General features: G+C 40.3%; 1 protein-coding gene across 1 annotated transcript in view; it reads left to right on the forward strand.

Moving 5' to 3' along the window:
- The window catches only part of ANOS1 (anosmin 1), a 148382-nt gene that overhangs the window by 99212 nt on the left and 24298 nt on the right, over positions 1-24872 (forward strand). The window contains exons 5-8 of the mRNA XM_045537960.1: positions 5904-6088; positions 8790-8919; positions 17241-17446; positions 18994-19138. Coding sequence (XP_045393916.1) covers positions 5904-6088; positions 8790-8919; positions 17241-17446; positions 18994-19138 — 666 coding nt within the window. The remainder of the gene's footprint in view (positions 1-5903; positions 6089-8789; positions 8920-17240; positions 17447-18993; positions 19139-24872) is intronic.

Consider the following 24872-nt stretch of genomic DNA (forward strand, 5'->3'; position numbering starts at 1 on the left):
TGCTTTGGCTATTCGGGCTTTTTTCTGGCTCCAAATGAAGCATAGAATTCTTTTTTATAGATCTGTGAAATATGACATTGGTACTTCGATGGGGATTACATCGAATCTGTAAATCACTTTGGGTAGTATGGACATTTTAACAATGTTGATTCTACTGATCCATGAGCATGATATGTTTTTCAATTTGTTAGTGTTGTCTGTGATTTCTTTCCTCAGTGTTTCGTAGTTCTCTTTGTAGAGATCTTTCACCTCCTTGGTTAAGTATATTCCTAGGTATTTTATTTTCTTTGTAGCTACTGTGAATGCTATTGAGTCTTTGATTTGACTCTTAGCTTGACTGCTCTTGGTGTACAGGAATGCCACTGATTTATGTACATTGATTTTATAACCTGAGACTTTGCTGACTTTTTTTGTCAATTCCAGGAGTCTCTTGGTGGAGTCTTTGGGGTTTTTTAGACATAAGATGATATCATCAGCAAAAGGCAATAATTTGACCCTTGGATTGACAAATACTGATACATTTCAGTTGAATAAACATTTATGGAATGCCCAGCATTCGCTATGATCCGAAATGGGTGTTGGGGTGCAAAGGTCAGTATGACACCAACCACTGCATAGTCCAAGAGTTCCTTCCTGAGGTTGTCCTGCACACAGTACTCCTTTAAGTGGGCAAATCATTTTCTTAACTCGTGAAATAAATTGATATGTACCAACCCCTGCACTGTTTTTCATCAATTATTGGATTAATTAATTCTTTTTAATTATGAAAGCACATACATACATTCTATTTGGTCTGCCATGTTTGTGGAAGGGAAGATGGAAGGGACTTCAGAAGCTGTATACACTGGAAACTGGAGTTTTTGAAAACAATGGGCATCCTGAAAAGAGAATCAGCAAGATTCTCCGTTATAACTGAGCCTTGAATTTGGGTTATGCTGTTAGAATTGCTCTCAGCTGATGCCTGTGAGTTATACTTTATAGATTAGTGTTATGATTTAAAACAAACCACAGAGACCCTTTCTTTTACTTTTTAAATAAACTTATTAGCAGCAAAATAGAAGACTTGAAAACATTAACGTAAGTGGAGATGCCTGCGGGTGCTAGTTCTATGAAATGCAAACCTTAATATAGCTGTGGAAAGTTTAAGAAGTTTATCTTCTACAGGTAAAACACAAATGATTGCATTTTGGGGCACTTCCTTTTCTTTTCTGTATTAAATGTATTTTATAGCTTTGGTGGGCAGTCTTCTTGCCAGAAGGTGATATGTTTTATGACTTTACTGACAAATCCCACTGCCTCTCTTGGTTTCCACCTGTGGCAATTGGTTTGGGCAGGGAAGGAGAAAAGTTGAAAAATTTTACAAACCTAAAGATTCAGACTAATTTGTGGCTTTCAGTTATCTATAGTTTCGCTTTGCCATGGATAAACCAACAATTAATTGTGTGTCAATTTGTTTCTTTTCAAAAAGACGTGGTAATGGAGTTGATTTAATATTGCCACAATTAACACATAAAATATTTAAACTCCAGGCCTCTGGAAATGGACTGATATAACTTCTCACAAATAAATTCCCAGTGGCCCAATGCCTTCATGTGATGTAAATACAAATTCCTAGATGATCTGATCATCTTTATGAGAGATATTAAGTAGTGGTTAATTATTAAATCACTGAGACATTGTATCTCGCTACATGTTTATATCATTTAGACTCATGACAAAAAAAACTTACAGGAATAAAATCTCACAGTGAGTATAACTGCTGATTGTTTATCCCCGCTGGTTTTTCTATTGATATATATTCAACATTTTGTAAAGCACTGGGTTTCTGTTCTTTCGATTTCCCCAGAATACTTTTGTGCATTTACAAAAAAAAAAAAAAAAAAAACAAAATAAAATGGACCTCTATTGTCACATATTGTGGGGTGCTGTATGATAACATTTTTGAATTTTTCAACAGACTAGTTTAGATTTCAGATGACTCATTTGTTCAAAAATAGTTTTAAAAGAAAAAAATTCCAGTCATTTACATAATAGAAAACACATTGAGAAGAGATCCAGTCTACACATCTGGTTATGCAATTGGGATGCTGGTTCGGCCAGTGAGGAAGGACTGTGTGCACAGGCAGCGAGGGCAGAGGTCTGAGGGGGCCGAGCCTCACCTGCACACAATTACAGCAGCGGCCGGAGTTACTTCCAATCAAGGCAGCCAACTGACCCTAATGCAAAGCAGATGGGCCATTTCTCAACATGCAAATTGCAGGATCAGGGTACATCATAATTAAAGAGATTTTTAAATGAAGAAATTTGAACTGACAGCACACTGATGCTCATTATGTTCCATAAAGGCTGTTGGTAGTTGAATGATAGTCAAGATTAAAACCTTAGAGTAAGGGGATTTGGATGCTTGGATTTGCTCCTGGTGAGTTCAGGTTGCTTCAGCTGCTGGAGTATTTATTGTAGCTGGATTTACTCTAGAGGATCATGCATTGGAAAGCCAAGGAGAGAGGCGGATTTGGAAGTCTCAGAGAGTGTCCTCTATGAGTTTGAAGAACTGGTCATCTCCTCTTTACCGTGCACACAAAAAAATCAAATGAATCGTGACATGCTCTCAGAGGTTACTCTCTCTTCCTGTATCCACGTGAGCCCTCAGGAGAACTGTGTCGAGCACCTGCGTGCACACCTTGAATGCAGGAACAATATGAAATGATCATTTTGTTGAGACTGGTTTTTCATCACTCTGAAAAAATTTTGCTGGCTTTCTTCTTGACATTTCTGGATAAAAACCAATCATCAATTAACTCTGGGATTTCCATCCTATCAGAAAATGGTCTCTTTCTTTTTTTTAGGTCAGTGCAATAAAAATGTTGTATCTTATAAAGATTTTAGTACTGCTTTGTAAAAAGAGTAAATAAATGTACATGTGAGTAATGTGACCATGACAGAAAACAGAGATCCGAGTTTCTTGAAAGAATATGTGATTAAGAAGGCAGCACAGAAAGCGTGTCATGTTTTCTTTCCTCCCTAAGTGACTTTCAAGCAGGGAGAGGTTTATCATTGCCTCAAAAATTTGCATAAATGTTCCAGTATTCTCTTATATGCTCAGGTGCATTCTAGAGGGGAGAATAAGAAAGTGGATTAGGCTATTCCTTCAGCAAAAATTTACTGGACATTTGCTATTGCAGAGTGTTCTGTCCTGGGACGTTGTGAGTGCAGGAATGAAGGAGAAAGGGTTTTTGACCTCTAGGGGCTGTAGCTTAGTGGGGAAGACAGACATCGTTAAATGAGCTTGCTGCAGCAAGAAGCAGTTCAATGCATGTCTTGACAGTTACAGGCTCCACACTGAAGAGGGACAAAAGAATAAAGCCTTTATTCCCAACTGGGAAGTTTAGGGAAAGTGTCACAGAGGGGTGGTATTTGGTCTGAGCCTGGAAGTATTCAAGCTTCTGCAGTCGGAAAATAGAAGGTAAGACCTTTCAGAGTGGGGGAAAAAAAGCCATAAACAGGCCATGGCAGTATGAAGTACCTGACAGTGTGTCTCTACGAAAGCTGGGTTTGAAGATAGGATCTGTGATGACAATGTCTGATGTGCCAGGAGATAAACTGCAAGATAAACAGTAGCCTGTGGTAAAGACAGACGCCTTGAAGGAGAGGCCAGTTTCCCTGTGTCCTGTAGAGAATGGGATGCAACTGAAGGGTTTGAGAAGCTGAAGGAGACAGTCTTGCTTCTACTTTGGAAAAATAACCACAAAATGCCAAGAAGAGGGAATTAGAAAAAAGAGAGGTGTGGGGAGATGGTTTGGAAGGCTATTGTGAAAGTAGACGTAGACGAGGAGGGAAGTAACCTGAAGTGGTCACCACGGAGACAGAATGATTCAGGAATTCCTAAACATGTACTGTGTAGTAAAGCAACTAGATGTCGGTAGGTTCAAGAACAAATCACAAAGCGTTCTAAGGTCTCTTAGCTGTCCTAAAGAACGAAGTTGTCATGAAGATAGATATCGCAGGAGAAGGAGCATATTTTGGGGCGTGGAATTTAAGATGGGATTTGTGCAGAGACATTCAGCAGGGAGGGAAAGAGGGTAGCTTGCAGCTTAGGCAGGGTTTGGGGATAGATTAGAAAATCATCTTCTTAGCAGAAACATTCTAGCTGTCAAAGTAAATGTAACCCCCATTGTAAGGCTATGCACAGAGAAGAAAATTTATGATACAAGCTTGAAAGAAATTCATGTCATGGCAGAGCAGGAGCCAAAACCTGACTTACTGAAGTTCCAAGCCAAGCAGGAAAGTTGACATTGGAATAAGAACATCCAAGCGTTTTGCAGATCTATCAGAAATCACTTCTTTTCTCTACCATTTGATGTGGGTTTTCCTAATTTTAACTGTACAAAGAAGCAGAGAATTCAGAGAGAAACCAGAGATCAGATCATAGCTCCAGGCAACTTACTTAATTTTCCTTACACTCCATTATCTCACGTTCCAAATGTAGACAATTAACCCTTCACCCACTTCACAAAGTCCCAGTGAGAGTCAGGTGAGGAAAATTTAGGGTAAACTAAAGGGCAAGGTACAGCCATAACCCACCAGCAAATCAAAATGCAGAATTCAACAGGAATGGTAAATGTGCTCTCTAGAAAATACTTAAAAAAAAAAATTCAGTGACTTTTGACCATACATAAATATGCTTTTTTAAAATTATCCAACCCCATCCACCTACATATTTGATAACTTTAAAATTTTCCTAAACAAGACTTAACATGAATTCAGATCAAAATGAAATGAGTTGAAATTCAGCCATGTCCCCAACGTGCATCAAATCCTACTTACATTTGGTGTTTGCACATTTTTCCAGTTTCTTCTCTGTTTAAACTTAAGAAATGGAAAAAGAAATAGAGCATTCTGAACTAGCCTTTCAAATGAGTTTTCAGTGCTCTAGGCCAATGCCCGTTCTCCACAGAAAATGATATTAATGACGATGCGTGCGTTTGTTCTAGCTGTCGATGGTGTTCAATATCATGGCACCATAGATTCTACCTAATCAGTTCGTTTTACATATCCTCTTAGTACTATAAATTTCTTTTAAAATTCCCTTTCTTTAATGGCTACTATTTTGAACTGTGGATCTTAAAGCCTTCAGTCACCAGACAACTTGCAAGAAATCAGAATGATTAACTACTTTAAAATGAGACACCTGCGAGAAACTTCTGAAGCAATGCACTCACTCATGCCAAAACCAAACATGACAAATTCATCATTTTCCAATTTTAAACCATGAAATTTATAGGGGAGCGCCCAAGCAATCAACTGGGGAATCCAAAACACTTATGCTTTGCAAATCAGTCTTGTGAGATTTCACCACATGAGAAGATTTAGCTTTGCAATTTCTTCCTTAAATGGAAAACTCCCTGTGACAGAAAGAACATCAAACCTGGGAACCATGTTATAATGAACCTAGAATATATCAACAGAAATGGAGCATGTTAAAAATGGGAAAAATGACTTGAAATTCTTTATAACTATCGCCTCATGTGAATTCCATGTTGAACTCAAGTGAAGCAACCCGGTAACACGATTTATTCAGAAGATCGCACATGAAACGATTGCTCTAGGGATTACTAGGGAGAAAACCACTTGTTCAGAATCAGCAATCAATTTAGACCCCCTTTCATAAAAAAAAAGAAAGAAAGAAAGAAAAGGAAAAGGTAAAAGAAAGGGAGCTAATAGCAGAACTCAATGTCAGAAGACTTCAGATGTGAACGCCTGCATGGAGAGGCCACTTTTATGAAAGGAAATAGAATATCAATTGTCAGCCGATGAGATTTGTCTCTTCATAGATTTTGTTCCTCCAATTTTACTTCAATTTAGGGCACACACAGATTATTTTAATTGACATGGTTTTGTTTCAGGTGTTCCCCTGAAGCCCAGAAAAGAGTTACGCTTTACAGAACTGCAGTCTGGACAGCTGGAGATTAAGTGGTCCTCAAAATTCAACATTTCCATTGAGCCTGTGATCTATGTGGTCCAGAGAAGGTGGAATTATGGCATCCATCCCAGTGAGGACGATGCCACGCATTGGCAGACAGTGGCCCAGGTAAGTGCTTCATAGACTTTGCTTTTCCCCCTTGAGGTAGCGTCTACTACACACTACATAAAATTAACTTGCTATGCCTCAAAACAGCTTGACTACAAAAATAACTTAGTCACATGTGGAATTAGTATCCGGCTTATCTGCTTAAAAGAGAATGAGGACTGCAGATATAAACCAATACACCCAGAGACTTGACTATTGGCTTAATTTGCTCAAAAAACACATGGAAGGGAGATAATTTTGTAATCTGATTGTTCACATTTATTTTCTCCAAGAACTACATTCCCTTTAGCTAAACTCAATACCAACCAGAGTCAGGGAAATGCCACACTGTAAGGACTGGTTAATGTGATATTTAATAATCTACCTGGCATCTCTTCTATTTCTCCTACATTTAAGCTTTTATTTCACCCAAGGACTTTGGTAGCATGGAGCAAGATTCATATCACAAAACTGCTTAGTGGGAAGTAGCCAACAGCTCATAAATCTTTGTTAAGTGCTTTCTTCTCTGTCTTAGTCAACTCAAAAACTGATATACCACCTGGATGGCAGAACTCCCAGAGTTTATCTTAACAGTACTTCCTCCTCTTCTGTCCTGTTGACGAGAAAAGCAAAATATTTTCTTTCTTTTTAAGAGCGGTTAAATGGACTACCAGCTGCAAAAAGGAAAAAAAAAAAAAGAGGAAGAAAAAGAAAAAAATCACAAAATTATGTGAATATAAAAAAAATAAATTCTCAATGCGAAACTGCTTCATGCTTTTCAACAACTAAAATGCCTTCTCCACATTTGTCTATAGGGAAAAATTCTCACCTTAAATTGATCCGATTACTTTTCTCCAAGGACTAGATTCTCATTTTTTTTCAGTAAATATAAAATGAATTTCAGCATTTAGGTGTTTGAAGAAGAATTTGGTTTTTTTCTCAATGGTAGTGTCTCAAAGGAGATAAACACTGAAGTGAGATAAAAACCCCAAAATAAACAAGAAGTTCGATGTAAAAGAAATTAATATTAAATTAGTTTAATATTAAATTAGAAAAAATACCTGGCCAAATAAACTTAGTAGTTGTATTTTATACCTATTTTATGAAAAAATTTGCTTTAATGAAACATAAAGTTACTCAGAAAACAGCCTAAAATTGCATTTGATGTACATAGCCTTCTCTCATGAGTAATGGTACTACAGATTCATTTGTAAATTTTCCAAATTATGTAAAGATTTATGAAAGTAATTGACAATAAAATCATCTCTTTTATCTTCTCCTTTTGGAAAGAGGAAAGCCCCTGAATTATTATAGCTATTATTCTTGCCAGTTAATGCAACACATAGTACTTCCTTCCTTTGTCTGCTAAATGCTGTGGATGTCATGCTGACTTTAAGCTTGTTAAATTTACAGCTGAAACTCTAAAAGGTGAAGTCAGTTGAAAGTGTTGTCTCAAATTCTGCCAAAACAAGTAGAGAGCCAAGTTTACAAGTTCATATTCTTCCTTTGATCTCAGAAATGTTTAGCTCCTTTTGGATATTGGTGTAAATGTGACAGTCCTTTTCTATAAATTAGTATAGACAGAGGTTTGGGAAGGTTTGAATTTAATCCTGTTTCCCCAGTTTCCTCCATAGAGCCAAGCTGTTTGGCACTAGGTGTAGGTGAGACCACGGACTGTACGTATTTATTCCTTGGAATTCAAGGCAAAGGTTCTCAGATCTGAAAATGGGAACAAAACATAGGACACTGTTGAAAGCAGGTCTAGAATATGAACACTGTTAAAAGTTATTTGATATCTTGGGATGGTGGCAGTAGAGACAGTAAATCCTACTGACCTTCCAAGTGTCTTTTTTCTTTGGGCATTTTAGTGGACAAAGATATACTAACACATCTCACCCTTTAAAATCACAGATGTTAAGTGATTTGCTCAAATTTGAAAAAAATATTGTCTTGGGTTACAATTTACCACCAGAAATTGTTGGCGTTCTTTGAAGCATGTGAGTTGATACCTAACTTCCAGAATTACATTTGGCATGCAAGTTATAGGGGCATTTTCTTCCTATAATCTAAAGACGATTTCATCTTCATGTGTACAGTGTAATGATCACTATACATGTATATTCTTTATTGGTTAAATCCCTTAAATGCTGTATCTAGTCACCACCAGATTTAAAAATAGCCCAAACATTTGTCACAGATTTTTTTTTTTTTTTTTTTTTTTGAGACAGAGTCTTGCTCTGTCACCCTGGCTGGAGTGTAGTGGCATCATCGTAGCTCACTGCAACCTCAATTCCTGTGCCCAGGCAATCCTTGTGCCTCAGCTTCCCGAGTAGCTGGGACTACAGGTGCACACCACCACATCTGGCTAATTTTTTCTATTTTTAGTAGAGACGGGGGTTTTGCTGTTGCTCAGGCTGGTCTCGAACTCCTGAGCTCAAACGAGCCTCCTGCCTCGGCCTCAGAAAGTGCTGGGATTGCAGGCGTGAGCCACCGTGTGTGCCCAGCTGTCACAAGATTTTGATTTCCAGAGATGTTTAATTCTTTGGGGTGAGATAGCAGTGGTTCCTTGATCCCCAACTGTCCCCTCTATTGCTGGGCATGGCAAGCTTTCTACCCAAAGTTGCACCGGCTGATTAAGTTGGTGTATTTTTAAAAACAGATCCAACCCGCATGTCAGAATAAAAATGGAACGTTCCCTGTGCTCTGTGACATTTCCCCCCAGACCACAGACGAGAGGGTTCAGCTGACGGACATCCGGCCCAGCAGGTGGTACCAGTTCCGAGTGGCTGCCGTGAACGTGCACGGGACCCGCGGCTTCACGGCCCCCAGCAAGCACTTCCGCTCTTCCAAAGGTCGGTCTTCCTGTCCTGCGCAGACAGGGCCGCGCCCTGCTCCCGCGCACATGGGGAACGCAGATTCTTTGGTTCCGTGTTCGCATGGATGGCTAGCAGGCGGGTGGCTTTTCTGTCCTTGGAGAGTGGGACCAGATGTGTTTGAAAGGACCTTGTAAATTGATGGCGAAGGGCATCACTGGGCTTTCACCTGCAAGGTGTCACCGAAGATAATATAAGCATTTTTTTATTTTTTAACTTTGAAGTGGTGGTGGGTTTCCATTATCAGCATCTGCTGAGTTTTTGCTTAAAGGTATTCTGCACCAAGCACCATTCCATTAATTTTCACTGACACGAGACGATACAGCCTTTCTTGAAATGATTGTTAAATCAAGTGTGAATGTACCTCTTACTTTGTTTCATAACGTCCACAATTTAAACCCCTCCTGAGTCATTTGATCAAAATTGATTGCTATAATGTTGTTCAGTTCCTATTTCACTGCTATTTTAAAATCTCTGTGGAATCAGATGAATACTGTACTGTATTTCTGTTTAGTTTAGTCTGTAACAAGTTGAAGTACATAATCTGACCAGATATTAATAATATTTTAGGATTATTTCTCCAATTGTGTCCATATGGCTGCACACCTTCCAAATTAATTACCTATCTGCTTGGCTAACCATCAAGATTGGGTTTCATAGATACAGATTAATCATGTTGTCCACTTACTAATCAGGACTTATCTTCTTACATGGAAGCTCATTTAAATTTATCTTAAACAAAATGCATTGTGATATTAATGAATAGTGTAAGACTTATAACATCAATCATTTATGTTCCTATGAAGGTTTAAACTGGCTGCTATAAATTGCAATTTCTGTTCCATGATTGGAAAAACATATATGTCTCAGTCTATCCAATTTTCACTGGGGAATATTGCTACCCTTTTCTGTGTATAATCATAAATGTCAAGTGGAAAACTTGCAATCAAAATAATTTAATATTTGGATTTTATTATAGGGCATGTCATAGATTTTTAACTTTCTTTTTACAAAATCATTTTAAGAAAAGAGAAAGTTGCTTTTTTCTTCAGGGAGGCAAGTACACTCATTAAACAACCTTTAAAGTGAAACTATAAATCAAGACATCAAACTTTGTCCTAAGAGTCTGTCTCCAGCTGGTCTGACAATTTAGAGAGGCAAGTGAAATCAATAATTAATATGGGTTTGGGAGGTGTCTTGAGAACTCTTCACCTTGGGTTTCATGGTTCAAATGCGATCCAGACACGTTGCGGTCAGAACGCGTTACCATCTGTTCAGTTGCCGGCAGGACGTGGGCTGGTGCTCTCAGAGCAAGCCTGCAATTCAGACATCAGACAGAAGTGGTCCCCAGCCCCTAGAGACAGATGTTGAATTAATTACCTATAAGAGCTGTAGCTCGTACTGCCTAGTGGAGGTGGGGAAGGTGGCTTTTCTCTCAGGATTCCTTACAGAGCATTGCTATCATGAGATCTTTAGGGTCGGGGCAGAGCTCTGTTGACAGCCTCCAGGGCTGGTCATGAAGGTGCTAACTGACAATGGGAAGGCCATGCTGTCTGGACATTTCCTAGCGTGTCTGAGCAACTTATTGTCTAGAATGAGAACTGCACCCCACACAGTTACATGGGCTTTTATTGAATAAAAATGCACCATTTGCCCTGAAATAGGAAAGTGTAATCGAGTCCGGGTGGAGCCCTGAAACGCCCACTGATTGCCTCTTGTTCAACTCAATGTCCACGTGATTCCTGCTGCAGAGCACAGAGCTCATCTGTACATTTTGAATTGTGGTTTAGAATAAATATATTAATAGTTTCATGAAAGAAATGAGGTGAGATCATGAAAGGAATCCCCATAGGACCAAATATTCCTGATCTTCCTCTGTTGGACAGAGGTAGTGCCTGGACACAGGTGTGCCTTCCTAACTCTGCTCACATTAGGCAGGTTTTATGTCATTGTGCACTTCTCAGAATGAGAAACCACTGATGTCTGACGAACACGGGGCCCAAACTTGTGAGTGGTCGAGTTAGAGTAAGGGTTGTGCAATTGGAAAAATATTTTTGCACTTGTTTACTTTTTTCCAGTAAGTTGGTGTTTAACCTTTTCTTGATGTTGTTGATATTTATGGAATGGGCTAAAAATACATATATTGCATGCTTAGTGTTGGAAATATGTATTGCTAAGTAGTGACTACCTATTACAAGATAGTATTTACAAGTTTGCTGAATTTTGTAAATAAAGTGTTCGCTTCTGGCCACGGAGACCACATCTATGTGTCAATATGGGTAAATGATAAAGAAAAGTTCCAATTTTGTGGATTGCATAAGGCAAAATCCAAATCCATTGTTTAGTATGTTGGGAAAAGCAGAGAAACATTTGTTTGGTCATCTAGAATTAGTCAATATCTGTTTGACATTGTGAAATCACATACTTTCAAGGAATCTTATGAAGAAAAATTTAAAAATCCAACTAAAATCATCAGTAACCTAACATATAATCTTTTAGTTATTATATTCACTTCCGTTCAAATTCAAAGCTCTTCCCCTATCCTTTTCTCCTTATTTCTCCATATGAGTAGTGTACGTTGCAAAGGGAAAGGAAGCAGACGGCATTGTTTTCACAGCACATAAGCATCTTGTGGATGTCATTCCATGCGTACATTACAGAGCATCAGTAACACTAGAACAGATCTCACTCGTGGTAATAAAGTCCCCTGCTGCTCCTTGGAGACCTGTGACTTTCTACTCTGCTCCACAGCGGTTCGGGTTGTGCCATCCATTTCCAGTGGGCCAGGCTTGGTTGTACATATGTCTTGAAACTATCTAAGAGCTGACAATTCGCCTGCAGTTGTAGCTTCAGCAGCTTTGCAGAGACTTATGAGTTCTTGTGTGTCTAGATGCTGCAGAGTGAATTGGTTTTTTTTTTTTTTTTTTTTTTTTTTTGGGCAAAGGAACATTATCCCAACTGCTAAGTCTGGAAAGAAAAAAAAAGGCTGAAATATTACTAGAACCAACCTTCTACTTAATTGGAAAATTTGTGACATAGCTGTATCATTTCTTTTACAATATAACAGCACTTGATGACAGTTACATACCTTAAGAAGTATTCCTAGGATGCACTTCAGTGGGAAGTGTAATCAACAGACATCAGTAGTAGCAATCAAAAAAAGTAAAATCAACATTTATTTTCTTGAAATACGCATTGTTCCTCTGTGTGTGTGTGTGTGTGTGTGTGTGTGTGTGTGTGTGTGTGTGTTTATGATTATATGTAATGGTCGTTCTCTTTTTGGCCCTTGCATGCTAGTTAGTTGTTCTTTTAACACGCAGAGATGGGTTTCTGTTTATAATAAATAGCGTCGTCTGAAAACCTAAAGCAGCCAGCCTCACAAAAAGTGGTGGAGTTTCTCCCGGGACAGGCAGAAGTGGTCCTTTCCCATGAGATTTCATGTCAGTGCAATAATAGACCTGCATTTCTCCACGGGTGATAAGTGATTTTGCTTGTCACTTTACCCAACGTAGGCTCAAAGTCATTCCATTGTACCAAACCTTTGTGCCTGTTACTTTGTCATTTGTGGCTTCAAACACAAGAGGTTAAGTGATGAAACCTGAAATCTGTCTTGCTGAAAGCCAACTGTTCCATCTTTCCTTGCTGAAAGCACCACAAATGATCGTCAATAGAAAGAACTGCTTTTCTCCAAGGCTGAAGTTGGATTTACATACTAAATAGTCAAAGGCCTGTGATGTGAATCCTACCCTCTCCCCCGGTGCTCCTGAACTAGTGAATTAAACCCTCTGGTCCTCAATTTCCTCATCTCTAAAATGAGGGCAGTAATGCCAACATTTAGTCAACAAAATATAACCATATGTTTATAAAACTAGAAATAAACAATGCTCATTTCAAGTTTCCTAAAGATAATGGTATTGCAGTTTTCGAAATTCTCCCAGCTGGGGGTGTGCAATCTATGGCCCGCTGCCTGTTTATGCAAATAAAGTTTTATTGCAACACGGCCACACTTGGGTGTTTACATATCATCTGCTGGAGATTTTGAGCTATGAGGGCAGAGTTGAACGGTTGTAGTCGGTACTATATTGTTCATAAAGCCTAAAATCTTCATTGTCTGGACCTACACAGAAAACGTCTGTCAGTGTCTGCTCTAGACTGTTATGAAGAACACTTTCTCCACTAAAAGGCTTTGCATTTTTACTTTCTGCAGGGATATTGACCCTCATTGTGATGACGGAATATAACATATACAGAGTGTGGCACTTGTAGGTGTATATTGTCAGAGCCTCAACTTTCTCTTTTTCCCCTCATTTTCATTCCCACTCTGTTTTCTGCCACCAGTTACACAAATGACCTTGGACATGTTACTTCACCTCTCTGACCCCTAAGACTCACACCAGGAAAAAAAGAGAAGAAAAGTGAAATAAATTGTAGAATCTCTTACGGCTCTGTTATAACATATCTGTCTTTCTCTCTTTCTGTCTGTCTATATATGTCTATAGATGTATGTGTGTGTGTATATTTCACATGCAAATATCCAATTACATTAGAAAATTCTAATACAATTAAAGCATCATGTAAGTTGAAAGAAAAGATTTTGTGTAATTCAACCAAGTGAATGTGCCTTATTTCATAGCGTAGGGAACCATTTCTTAAGGCAGAGAATGGCTTAAACTTGGAAGTATGTTAGGATTGACTGAAATACTTCAGATTAGATAAACCAAACTGATCCTCTTTTAGCTGAACCCTATAGTAGTGAGTAAGTGGATAAATGAATGGCTAGTTTGCACAGGACAATGGGGGCAATAAATAGGTGATGGCCATAAATTCCTTTTGGTTTTTTAATTTAATATTGATTGTTTTGGGGGAGGAAGAGATTGGGGAGATCTCTTCTTAATAGTGGAAGAGCACCATCTCGATATTGTAAAAACTCAAAATTGGCCTTAGTTTTGAGAACATATAAAGCAAATATTATTAATTCATATTTTAATAGCATTATTTCCTCATATGTTGTTTTCATAACTTATGTTCTTTCATATTTTATAACATTTCATGAACTAGATGATATTATTCTGGAATATTATGATCACATCTAAGATATAAGAAAGATTTTCCAGGGAAATAAATAATGACATAACGAACGAAGCAGATTAAGGAAAATGATGAAATACTTAGCACTAGTTGACCTTTTTAAATGTTAACATTTTTTTAAAGAGGAGATGATTTTGAGCTTTTCCTTTTGAACCCAGAATACCCAGAAAATTCATGTGACTGCTTATTTTCAGCATACAGAGATTCAGGTGCATCCCTGAGAACATGTATGGCTGTTCTTTTCTTTAGGTATTTTAATTTTTGTCTTGCCTTGAAGCGATGACTCCCTTGCCAACGAGGTTCCCTGTCGAGAAAGGTCTGTAGCTTCCTTCTGTAGGTTAGGGATGGAATCCAATGCCAGAGGAAGGGGTGTCACTTTAATTCTCTTACTGCAAACTGGGAATAACCACTCCTTTTATTTTGCAATTCATTTTATGATCTTGTTGTGGTTTAGCAATTCCGATTGACAAGGGTTTAAACCTGAAACTGAAATATCCCTTTAAAAATCAAAGCTACATTTAAAAGAAGCCTGTCATCCATCCATTCATTCATTCATTCATTCATTCAGCAAATGTTTACTGGGCACCTATGGTGTGCAAGCTGCTCTGCCCGATGGTGGAAACATGGAAATGAGCAAAACAGAAACTACTCCACTCGTGGAGATTTCATTATCGTGAGTGGAGGCAGGCAGCAAGCAAAGTGTGCGATAAGCCGGTTGGTAATAAGGGCTTTGGAGAATAACAGAGCGGGAGAAAATCGGGGTGAAATGTGCTTTAACCAGTGGAGGGAAGAGCATGTGGCTATTGTGCATAGGGTGGCCGGACCTGCAGTAGGACAGGAGCCAGTCGTGGGGCTACCGAGGGAACGCGTTCAGGCAAAGCCAGTGGAAAAGCCTCAGTAGCATCCTGGCTTTCCTCCCCAAGGAACAGCGTGGGAACCTGTGTGGCTGGTGCCAGGGGTGGCCGGGACTCAGGGAAAGGAGGTAGGTGTGCAGTGGGACTTGCAGGAGACCGCTAGCACTTTTACTCTGTGTGAAAGCTTCTGAGCAGAGGGCGGCACGGCCGGGTTCACTGCTGCGTGCAGGGCAGGCGCCGCGGAGGCCGCGTGGAGCCAGGGTGCGCTGTCAGGAAACCTCCGCAGTGAGGGGGACAGGTGCTGGTGGCTGGGCCCAGGCCGTCAGAAGAGGGGAAAAGCTGTTAAATTCCACATATATTTTGAAGGTGGTGCTAACACGATATGCTCAAGGGATATGAGTGGAAAATAAACGTATGACTTCAAGGCTTGGAGCTGGAGCCCCTGGAAGGAGGAATTTCCATGTACCGAGCTGGGGGTGTTTGTGGGGGCTGTGTGTGCAGGGGGCGGGTGTGTGGGGGTCATGATTTTGGTTTGGGACACTTTACTTTTGAGATGCCTTTGAGACCTCCAAGTGGAGCTGGCTGGAAGATTTTTGAATAGCTGAACCTGGATTTAGGGGTGCTGTCTGTGTCCAGACATCAGTTTGAGAGTCATCGGCACAAAGATGCTTTTAGGGCTGTGACACGGGGCAAGATCCCTGCGGAGTGAGCGTCCAGGAGAAGAGAGGAAGCCCCCGAGTTCCGTGCAGAAGTGGGCTGCTCTCCTCTTTAGAAAGGAGGGGACCTGGAGGAGCCGTGGGGTGTGCGGCTGAGAAGTGGCTCCCATAAGACGGAAGGAAAATCCCGTGGACAGAGTTGACCACGAAGCCTAGCGAAGGCTGCGCTGTAAAGGCAAGGAAACGATCAGTGGCATTGATGACGTTGGTTAATCGGTATCGGTGATCAGAGGAGGACTCCCCTGGCGCTGCTGAGCCCCATGGCAAGGACATCGGCGCTCCGGTCCCCGCAGGAGGACCAAGCGTCTCCTCCTCGCGCGGAACTCAGTGGTGTTCGTGCCTCTTGGCGCGTGGCCAGCTCGTGCCATACTTATCACCTCCTGGCCTGCAGATCATCTCCTTCAGAATTACCTGTGTGTTTTACATGAAATGTGCATGTCTCTGGGCCCCAGCTGCACTCAGGGTCAGCATATCCCGGTATAAGCCCTGCGCGTGCCTGGAGATTCCCCACATTGCCTGTTTGAGCACTGCTTGGTTGACAGCATCACGTGATCCGCTTACCCTTAGCCCCTGGCCTAAAAAACAACTGTAAGCTTTCTTATTTTAAAAAATGAAGGAAGTAACCTAACTAGGCCCCCAGACATTATAGATCATAGAGAAGAACAAGAAATTAAAAAAAAAATTCATATTTCCATCATTCCAAAACCACAAGGGATGCTGAGAGTAAAAACAAAAGGATTTTTTTCCCCTCCAGACTTCATTTATATCATGTTAGATGTAACTTCTCTGCACCTCTGATGCAGATGCTGTTATAATTAGAATTATTGACAGCGTTTTCCTGGGAAGGCGACTTGAAATTGAAACCATCTGTAAATCATCTGTGGGGAGCGGCGTCTCCACTCGCTCAGTTTGTGGCAGAAAATGAAGTAAAGACCCTGTAGGTTTGCTCACTTTAGTCTTCCTCGCACGCATGCTTTAAATGGAGATTTGTGGGGTGGTAATTCCAGCACCTAATTTCTCTCTTGACAGCTGAGAAGGTTCTGGCTTAGGAGACAAACCAGAAATGGTAAAATTACAGAAATGGGTATTACCCACAAGTCATCCAATTTGTAATGTGGATAAAAAATGGTGCAAGTTTTCTTTTTTTCTTTTCTTTTTCCCTGATCTCTTTTTGTTGCTCTTAGCTGATGCCAATATCCATCACTACAGGGTCACTAAGCTGAAAACAGTTCCTTGTGTCAACTAGATTTCTAGCTTTCTCTTTTTGGAGTTTTCAAGGGTGAGTCTGCTTTGCTTACTGACTTAATGTCAATTCACCTGCATTAAATTTTACTACATTTTACGGAAATGTATCCATTTCAGTACAGCAAAAATCTGGCTGGGCTGCAGTAGTGTGGAAATGCCTGGAGGATCCTTCTAGACTACAAATTTGTTGGACCAAACAAATTTATGCTACTGTTTTGCAGACTATATTTTCATTTGAGGCTTAACGAGGGGACCTTACTTAACCCTTCTTTTCCACTTTTCCGCATATAAAAAGCGATGCTTCCTGAGTGACCATGTTGTCATTACAGGCTCAAAGATGGTTTTGTCATTGTCCTCGGTAGCTGAGTTACATGTTTGTCTTTCCACTGGATTTCAGACCCATCTGCCCCACCTGCACCGGCTAACCTGAGGCTCGCAAACTCCACCATAAACGGTGATGGGAGTGTGACTGTCACGGTCATTTGGGATGTCCCCGAGGAGCCGGACATCCCTGTGCATCACTACAAAGTGTTCTGGAGCTGGACAGTCAGCAGCAAGTCTCTCATTCCAACGAAGAAGAAGCGGAGAAAGACTACAGATGGGGTAGGTGGGGACGGGAAGGAGAGGGTCGCCCTTCCTGCAGGGGCTGTTTGAACTCGAGACAACCGGTCTGACAAGGGGCTCTGCTGAGCTGAGAGAAGGAATGGATGCAGGAAAGCTTCCTGTCATGTTCGTTTTGACCGAGGAAGTTCAGCATTCCAACTGTTTTGCCTTTTACATTTGAGGCAAAAATAATAGAATTTAGTCCATTAACGTACTCTTATCTAAATGGCAGCCACAACTCCAGAAATCAAAAGAACGCTTTCAATTATCCCCATCCTACCTGTCTAGCCACAGAAAATGATATGGAATGAGAAATGTGCTTTCTATTTAGGTCTTTTTGTTTTTGTGTTTGTGTTTTTTTTTTTTTTTTGGCAAGATCCTTGTAAATGGAAGACCAAGTGTTCATGGCTTTTCTGTTGAAAGGTGTTTCCATCTGTAATCGAATCAGCGGACAGTAAACAACTTAGAAACAGCATGTTTGACGGTATATTGATTAAAAGAATCTAGAATGGTTTATTCTTCAGATGCCAAGAAATAGTCTTCATTGAAACATTTTCTGCCATGAGATTTCTATGACTGCAAATATCTTGCATCAATTGAAATGTTTGGTGCATTAAAAAGAGCTATTCAGTTTCCTTTTAGTGTATATTCATTTATTTTATGATTATACAATTTACTTAAACACATTTCCCCTTAATTTAAGAAGTCAAGTCTCATGGATAGATAAATGTTTAAAAATGAAAAGACAGCAAGACTATATTTTTAAACTAAGGATTCCAATATCTGTGCCACTCTCTTTATATATATTATATGTAGAATTATAAAACATCTTCAAAAGTCCATATCATTGATATGTAGCTGTCATACTATTTTCATTTTATTTTTTAAAAATTTTCTGACAGTTCCATCTTTTACGTTGAAGGGTTTTGCTACAAGTGATAATGGTAGTGCATGCTGACCTCATGAGTGGAAAGAGCTGAAATTGGGGAACGACAGCAATCTAGGGCAAAGAGTGACTGGATGAAATGTTAGTAGGGTCCCTCACCCAGACCCCTGCTCAACACACGATGACAGAAAAATCTTCACACATTTTGTCAGGTTGATTTTTCTTATAGCTTTTGGTGGAAATTTGCTCATAGAAGATATAGACTAGGTAGCAAAGAAATACAATTCATGCTGATTCATAATTTTTCCAGGTATGTGGCAACATAAACCTCTGTTAATTTGCTATAAACAGCTCTCTTTTCTCTGCGAGGTGGTACCTCAGACAGCAGCGATCAGCATGATTCATTTCCGTGCTACCTGAGAGCATCCAAAAATTGGATCAGGAGCATTATTTTGAAAATAGATTTGAAGTTTATTTTGATCCACAGTAGAACTGGATTTTCAGATCCTAAAGATGCAGAAAAGTGTTTGATCTTAGGAAATTAAAGACATACCTAAGCCAGAAGTTGGTATGCCGTATGATGCCATAGAAGATTTTGCAATGACCATGAGAGGCACAGAAGGTTTGTAATGGAGCTTGGGCGTATTCTTTTAATTTCCAGTTTCAAAATTCTGTGATCCTGGAGAAACTTCAGCCCGACTGCGACTATGTCGTGGAGCTGCAGGCCATAGCATACTGGGGCCAGACACGCCTCAAGAGTACCAAGGTATCCCTTCATTTCTCGTCCACGGGTGCAGCCAGCAACAGTAAGTAACAGACGTGTCATGTCTCCCAAGCCGACTGTGACACGTCACCTCTCCCAAGCCCCCCAGCACACCAGGGCACACAGAGGGACAGTGAGGTTTTGATTCAGAATTATTATATGGTAAATCTTCTTACCCATAAACATGTAACTATACTGTTTGAACTGTTATGTGCAAAATAGCTTGACTTTTGAATTCTTTCATACGATTTTTATCTATTGTAAGTGTGGCATTTTGGTGTTGCAATGGAAATTTAACAAGAAAACTAATATGTATGTCATTCCAACAGATCTGCTGTTTTTATATTTATGTTGTTTGTACACATACATACTTGTTTGTAAAGATAATACATACAAACTGTTGTTTTCCTTCTAAAAACATGGCACACCCATTTTTCCTGGTAGTCCGCAGTGGTCTTAGTTATTCCTGGAAAGACTACCTTATACTTCTTTGACTGAAGTTACTAAATCATTTCCATGTTGGTTTTTCTTGTTTCCATCTTTTCTTACCTTTCTTACCTTTGCCATAAGCCTAGCAAGAGGAGAGTCTTATACGACACTCATATCTGAGTCAGAAAATAAGTTACTTCAAGTTTCTGGCTTTGTTGAAAAGTGGACACCGGTCAGAACTGCCATGCAGAGGCGCCGAACGTCAGTTCAGGGACCTGGGGCAGGTTAAAAGGGAGTCGGAGGGAGAAAGCCAGGCGTCTGGGGCTCCAGGAATGTTGATTCCTTAGGCCAGCAGGACCCTGTGGTAACGTCTGCTTCCGATCAGGGCAGGAAGCCTCATTCGGAAGGGGAAGAAGAATGTGTTAGAGGTTTGTTTGAATTTAGGGAAGGCAGTTCTGGTCCACAGAGTTAGATGCAGTGACTGCTCCTAACTATCTTCCACCACCTGGAAGAAAAGTAGGATCCAAATGAGCAGGTTTGTTTGAAATGATGCTTTAAAAAAGTTCTAGAGACAGCAATTCCTGTTTGAGAAATAGTTTCTTTGTAGATTAAATGGATTTGAAATGGGCTATTTTTATGGGAGTCTGGGTACAATGTAACTTTTAACTAAACATTTTCATGGAAATATATCTATGCATCTAGTAACTTCATTCATGTTTTAATCCAGTCATCCGTCTAGTCATCATGTTGAAATTGAATGCCTATGAATTATGACACTACTGTGCCTAATGCTGGGAATACTACACAATATTATACATGTATACACTATATATTATATGTGCCAAATATATAGACTATATATACACTGTATAAATGTATATATGTCTCATAATTTTCTATAGAATATAAATACTGTATGCACATATGTATATATGTACACCCTATGCATGTACACATGAATGCACACATTACATATATGCATATACATACACATAATCGTACACACACACACATATACACACACACATTATTCCCAGCACTAGATGTATTTCAATCTCTGCCTTAACAGTGCCTAATTTTGAATTTGGGAGATAAATATGTAAAATGATTGCACGAAGATCCCTGGGTGGCATGCACAACCACAGAAACAGCGGAAGCAGAAATAGCTAACATGGAGAGGCACGTCGTTCCTCACGGAGTCCTGAGGAGTGAGTGGTCCGTGGGCTCACAGGGCACGGGTATTGTTGCACACACGTGCAGCAGCCCTATGCGTGCAAAGAGATGAGAAGTGCAGTGTGTGGGCAGAGAGCTCGGCACAGGGGAGGGATGAGGGGGTTGGGAGACCTTTCTCTTCCCTGAGCTCTCATTGGGTTGCAGGGATTTAACAACCATCCGCCTGCTAGTGGCTGCCACCCTGGCCACTCCCTGGACTCCAGAGTCCTATATTCAGGTGTTCAGCCTACTCAACACCTCCACGTGGGCCGCTGGCAGGCATTTCAAACGTTACACGTCCAGACAGAGCTCCGGACTTCCCCTCACACCTGTTCCTCTCCCAGGCTCTCCTGTCTTGGTAAATGGCTCCAACATCCACGCGTTTGCTTGAGCCAAAGATCCAGAAGTCATTCTTCATTCTTCTGTCTTTTCTTTCTCTCCAGAAATGGAATTCTTCAGACAGTCTTTTTGTCTCTAATTTTAAATTCTATGTGGGATCTCTCCAACTCTTTCCCTTGTTTGGGCCACTATCATCTCTTTCCTGGAAAATTAAAACAGTCTCCTAATTAGTGTTCGTGTTTCTGCTCTTTCTTTAATATTCTTTCTTTGTAGAGCTGGCAAAGTATTCTTTAGAAACTACCCAACTAATTACAGATTTCTCTCTTTTATGAGTTCCCATCTCAAGAGAGCCAGCAAATTATCTTCTCTTTTCCCTTCTCCCAAAACTTCCTCCTTCTCTGCTTTCCTCCTTTTTCCTCCCCAGCTTCCTTCTCAGACCGAAATCCTTTAAACCTCTCTTCATCCAGGACCTGTCTTTTCCTACTGGTGGTGGGGATCTCACCCACTGTGTAAAATGAGTGTGTCTCTTTAGTCTCCTGGTTCTTCCAATAAACAACATTCTTTCCCCGTTAGCAATTGGTGTGGGATTGCAGATTCCCACAGTTTAATGTGTGTTTATTCCCAGAACCCAGAGTGAGGAGGGAAAAACCCCAACCTCAACTTGTCCTCTTTGAGGTTACATTATCTAGAGCCTCATTGTGGTCCAGGCCACAGATGGAACTTCTGTGGGACCCTGGGTCTCGTCCACACATGTGCAGCTTTCTCACTCCTCCTGGGGCAGCCCCACATGGCCCTGTTAGCTCAGGGAGATCTACTTTCATTATCCTCTCTCAAGGATGATTGTAAACTTTCCTCTCTCCTTTAAGCTGCATTGCACAGTCTAGTCTAAATCCCTGCCTCTTATAAGCTGTGCAATCCTCCATGAATATAAACATATCTGTCCCTATGCCCATGCTTCTCTTCTCCTGTCCCCTGTATTGTGAGGTCGAGGCATCCTTCCCTCTGCGTATGGTGGACCATCTCTTCCCAACTCAGATGCCTGCATCCACCGAAGTCAAATCTCTTCTAGGTTGGAGACACGGATTTCTACCTGTGTATCCGCAGCACCCATCCCAGTCCTGGGCACATCATCACAGCACCACAAATATTTGTGAAGCCAAATTAGCCAGCTATTCCCTCTTTTGCTTATACCCTCAACCTACTCCTCTCTCTCCTGGCCAGATCTGCTCAGCTTCCAATTCTAAAACAATTCTTTCCTTAAAGTCTGGTTTCCTGCTAGCTACCGTCTTATCTTTCCCCTTTCCATATGTTGCTCAAGCATCTGCAGTCTATTTTTCAATCTCACTTTTTCACTGAATCTGCTCCTGCTGAATGTTTTCCATTCCCAACTTTATTGCCCCTTCCTGATGCATTTGTCCTCATTTAACTGCACTCACCCCCTTGCTACCTACACCTTGACTCTTGTATATTTGACTCCCAAATGTCCTGATTCCTCTCAGACCTTTGCTCAGTTTTACTTGTGGGGTCTCCTTCCTCCACCCAGCTCTTGGTCTCTGGTCCTCTCCAGAGTTCCATCTTATCCACTCTGACAGCTTTGTCACTACCTACTCCAGGGTCATTCCCGATGGCTCAGCTCTAGCCTTGATTTCTCTGCTAATACTGGATTTCTCTAGGTTGTCATTGTCCATATCTGAATGTCACACAGGCATCTCCAACTCAATATGCTCCACGTTAGACTCACACCCTCCACTGACAAAGCCTGATGTCCCCATGCATTTATTGTCACCACTGGGGTTACTGCTGGCCAGAAACCTGGGAGTCTTTGTTCACTGCCTCCAGTTCCCTTTAGTTCATTTCTAGGTCCTGCAATTTTTGTCAAGACCTGCAGTTTCCTGACAATTCCAAGAACATAGGAAGAATGCAATAAGTGTTTTAGCTCAGCTGAATGCAACCATCTGTCCATTCAACCACCTCTATCCCACACTCTAACACTACAGCTTTCTAAAGGTTCCCATAGATTCGTCTTGTATGGTCATGAGTACAAAGGGAAGGGACAATGAAGTGACCTTCAGTCTCAACTTCCAGCAACCAAGGTGGTTCATCTCTTACAGGCTGTTTGCATATTTTAACTATGTCCTCCGAGAGTTTGCATTTTCACTTGGTTGACCATTCCAGAGGAATTCTCTTCACTGGTGGGAGTTTCTAGCCAGGTGGGAAGACACTGGAATCATGGCAGTTAAATGAGAGAAAGAGGGCCCTACCTGTTTGACTAGTTGAGTCTCAATACTAAGACTTTTTTCTAGTCATCACTTAAAATTAGATAATGTCTTGCCTAACCAATAAGACATGTGACAGTTAACCTATCAAAGGCCACTTTATCCTTAGGACTAATTCCTCTCACCTAGATTCAGAAAAGTAATAAAAGAAAAGTAAAAAGAAAAAAAAAAAGAAGTCATAGTGCACAGTACCTGTAGTAACACATATTATTTGGGTCCCAAATTATTGTACAGAAGCAACTGGCTTTACAACAGATTATGCAAGATATAGCTGAATGTTTGTCAGGATTTTATATCCCAATGTTGATATATAATCTCATAAACACCAGTACATGACTTTTGTAAGAACACTGTATATTTCATCATCAACCAACTAGAAGTAAAGAATAATTACAACTTTATAGTATAAGCAAGGGAAATTATATTTTATAGGAAGGAGAGTAGTAAATGTCAGCATATAAATTATTTTTTGAATTATATTTTTCCAGGTCTGCAGGCTGCTAGGTGTTTCAGTGATAAATATTTTTATGTAAGCGAAGGCTGAATGTTCATGCAGTTTTATGAAAGAGTCCCTTGAAGGGAATAAGATGTAACGCTGTCTTTAATGGAAATGTAGCTTGGTTTTTTTGGAGGCAGGAGGAATACTTTCAAGGTTGACAGTTTCCAAGTGTTTTATATTTGCCTCATGGAACTGGAATATTTTTCTAGCTCTCCAAAATATGAATGAAGTGGAGATAAAATGCTGTAAATCTCTTGATCTGTAAAATTAATCAAAATTTGGATGTTTGAAAAAATAGTATACATATTTGATTGTCTTAACTTTTATGACTATCAAAGAGCATAAATCAGACTTCATACCTTTTCAGAATAGGGTAGATATGATTTTATTCTATTTCTGTTTACTACAGAAAGTGGAGGAGGCTTTCTTGTAAAGTCAGGGATATGCTCCTAGCACTGAAGTCTGCACGCTATCTATTGTTTACCCAAGGCACGTATCAGCAGTACCACTTGTTGTTGGAGTCCTGCTCTTGAATCATTTCAGTAAAGCAATAATGGTTCAATCTTGAGATATATTAAAAAAACATTCTTACAACTATAATTAAAGATTACAGTTTGCATGGGATATAAAATAAAGTAGGAAGACAAGATGCATGTGGAGTTTAAACATAACATCTAAACTTCTGTGTTGGTTATCCACTGGAGAGTTCTCAATATCACAGATTATTAAAGAAAGGGGAAACAAAAATGGGCTTGTGAAAATTTTAGGTCCTTAATCAGTTATGTGATAAAGACTTTGGGTGAAACCAGGAGGATTCTTCAACTCCACGATGGTGTCAAGGAGGTGACGGGTTTGGGCCAGGAGCCCTGTGAGTTTTCCATGTCTGGTTCCTCCCCCTCCCCTGGCCTCTGAGTTCCCTGTGCTCTTGGTATTGGCTCTCTGCAGGGTTGTAGTGGACCTCAGAAAGTAGTAGCCTAGAAAGTGTTTCTCAGTTATCCAAACATTGATTTGAACTCCTTAAA

This window comes from Lemur catta, chromosome X, assembly GCF_020740605.2.
Source record: "Lemur catta isolate mLemCat1 chromosome X, mLemCat1.pri, whole genome shotgun sequence".
NCBI lineage: Eukaryota > Metazoa > Chordata > Mammalia > Primates > Lemuridae > Lemur > Lemur catta.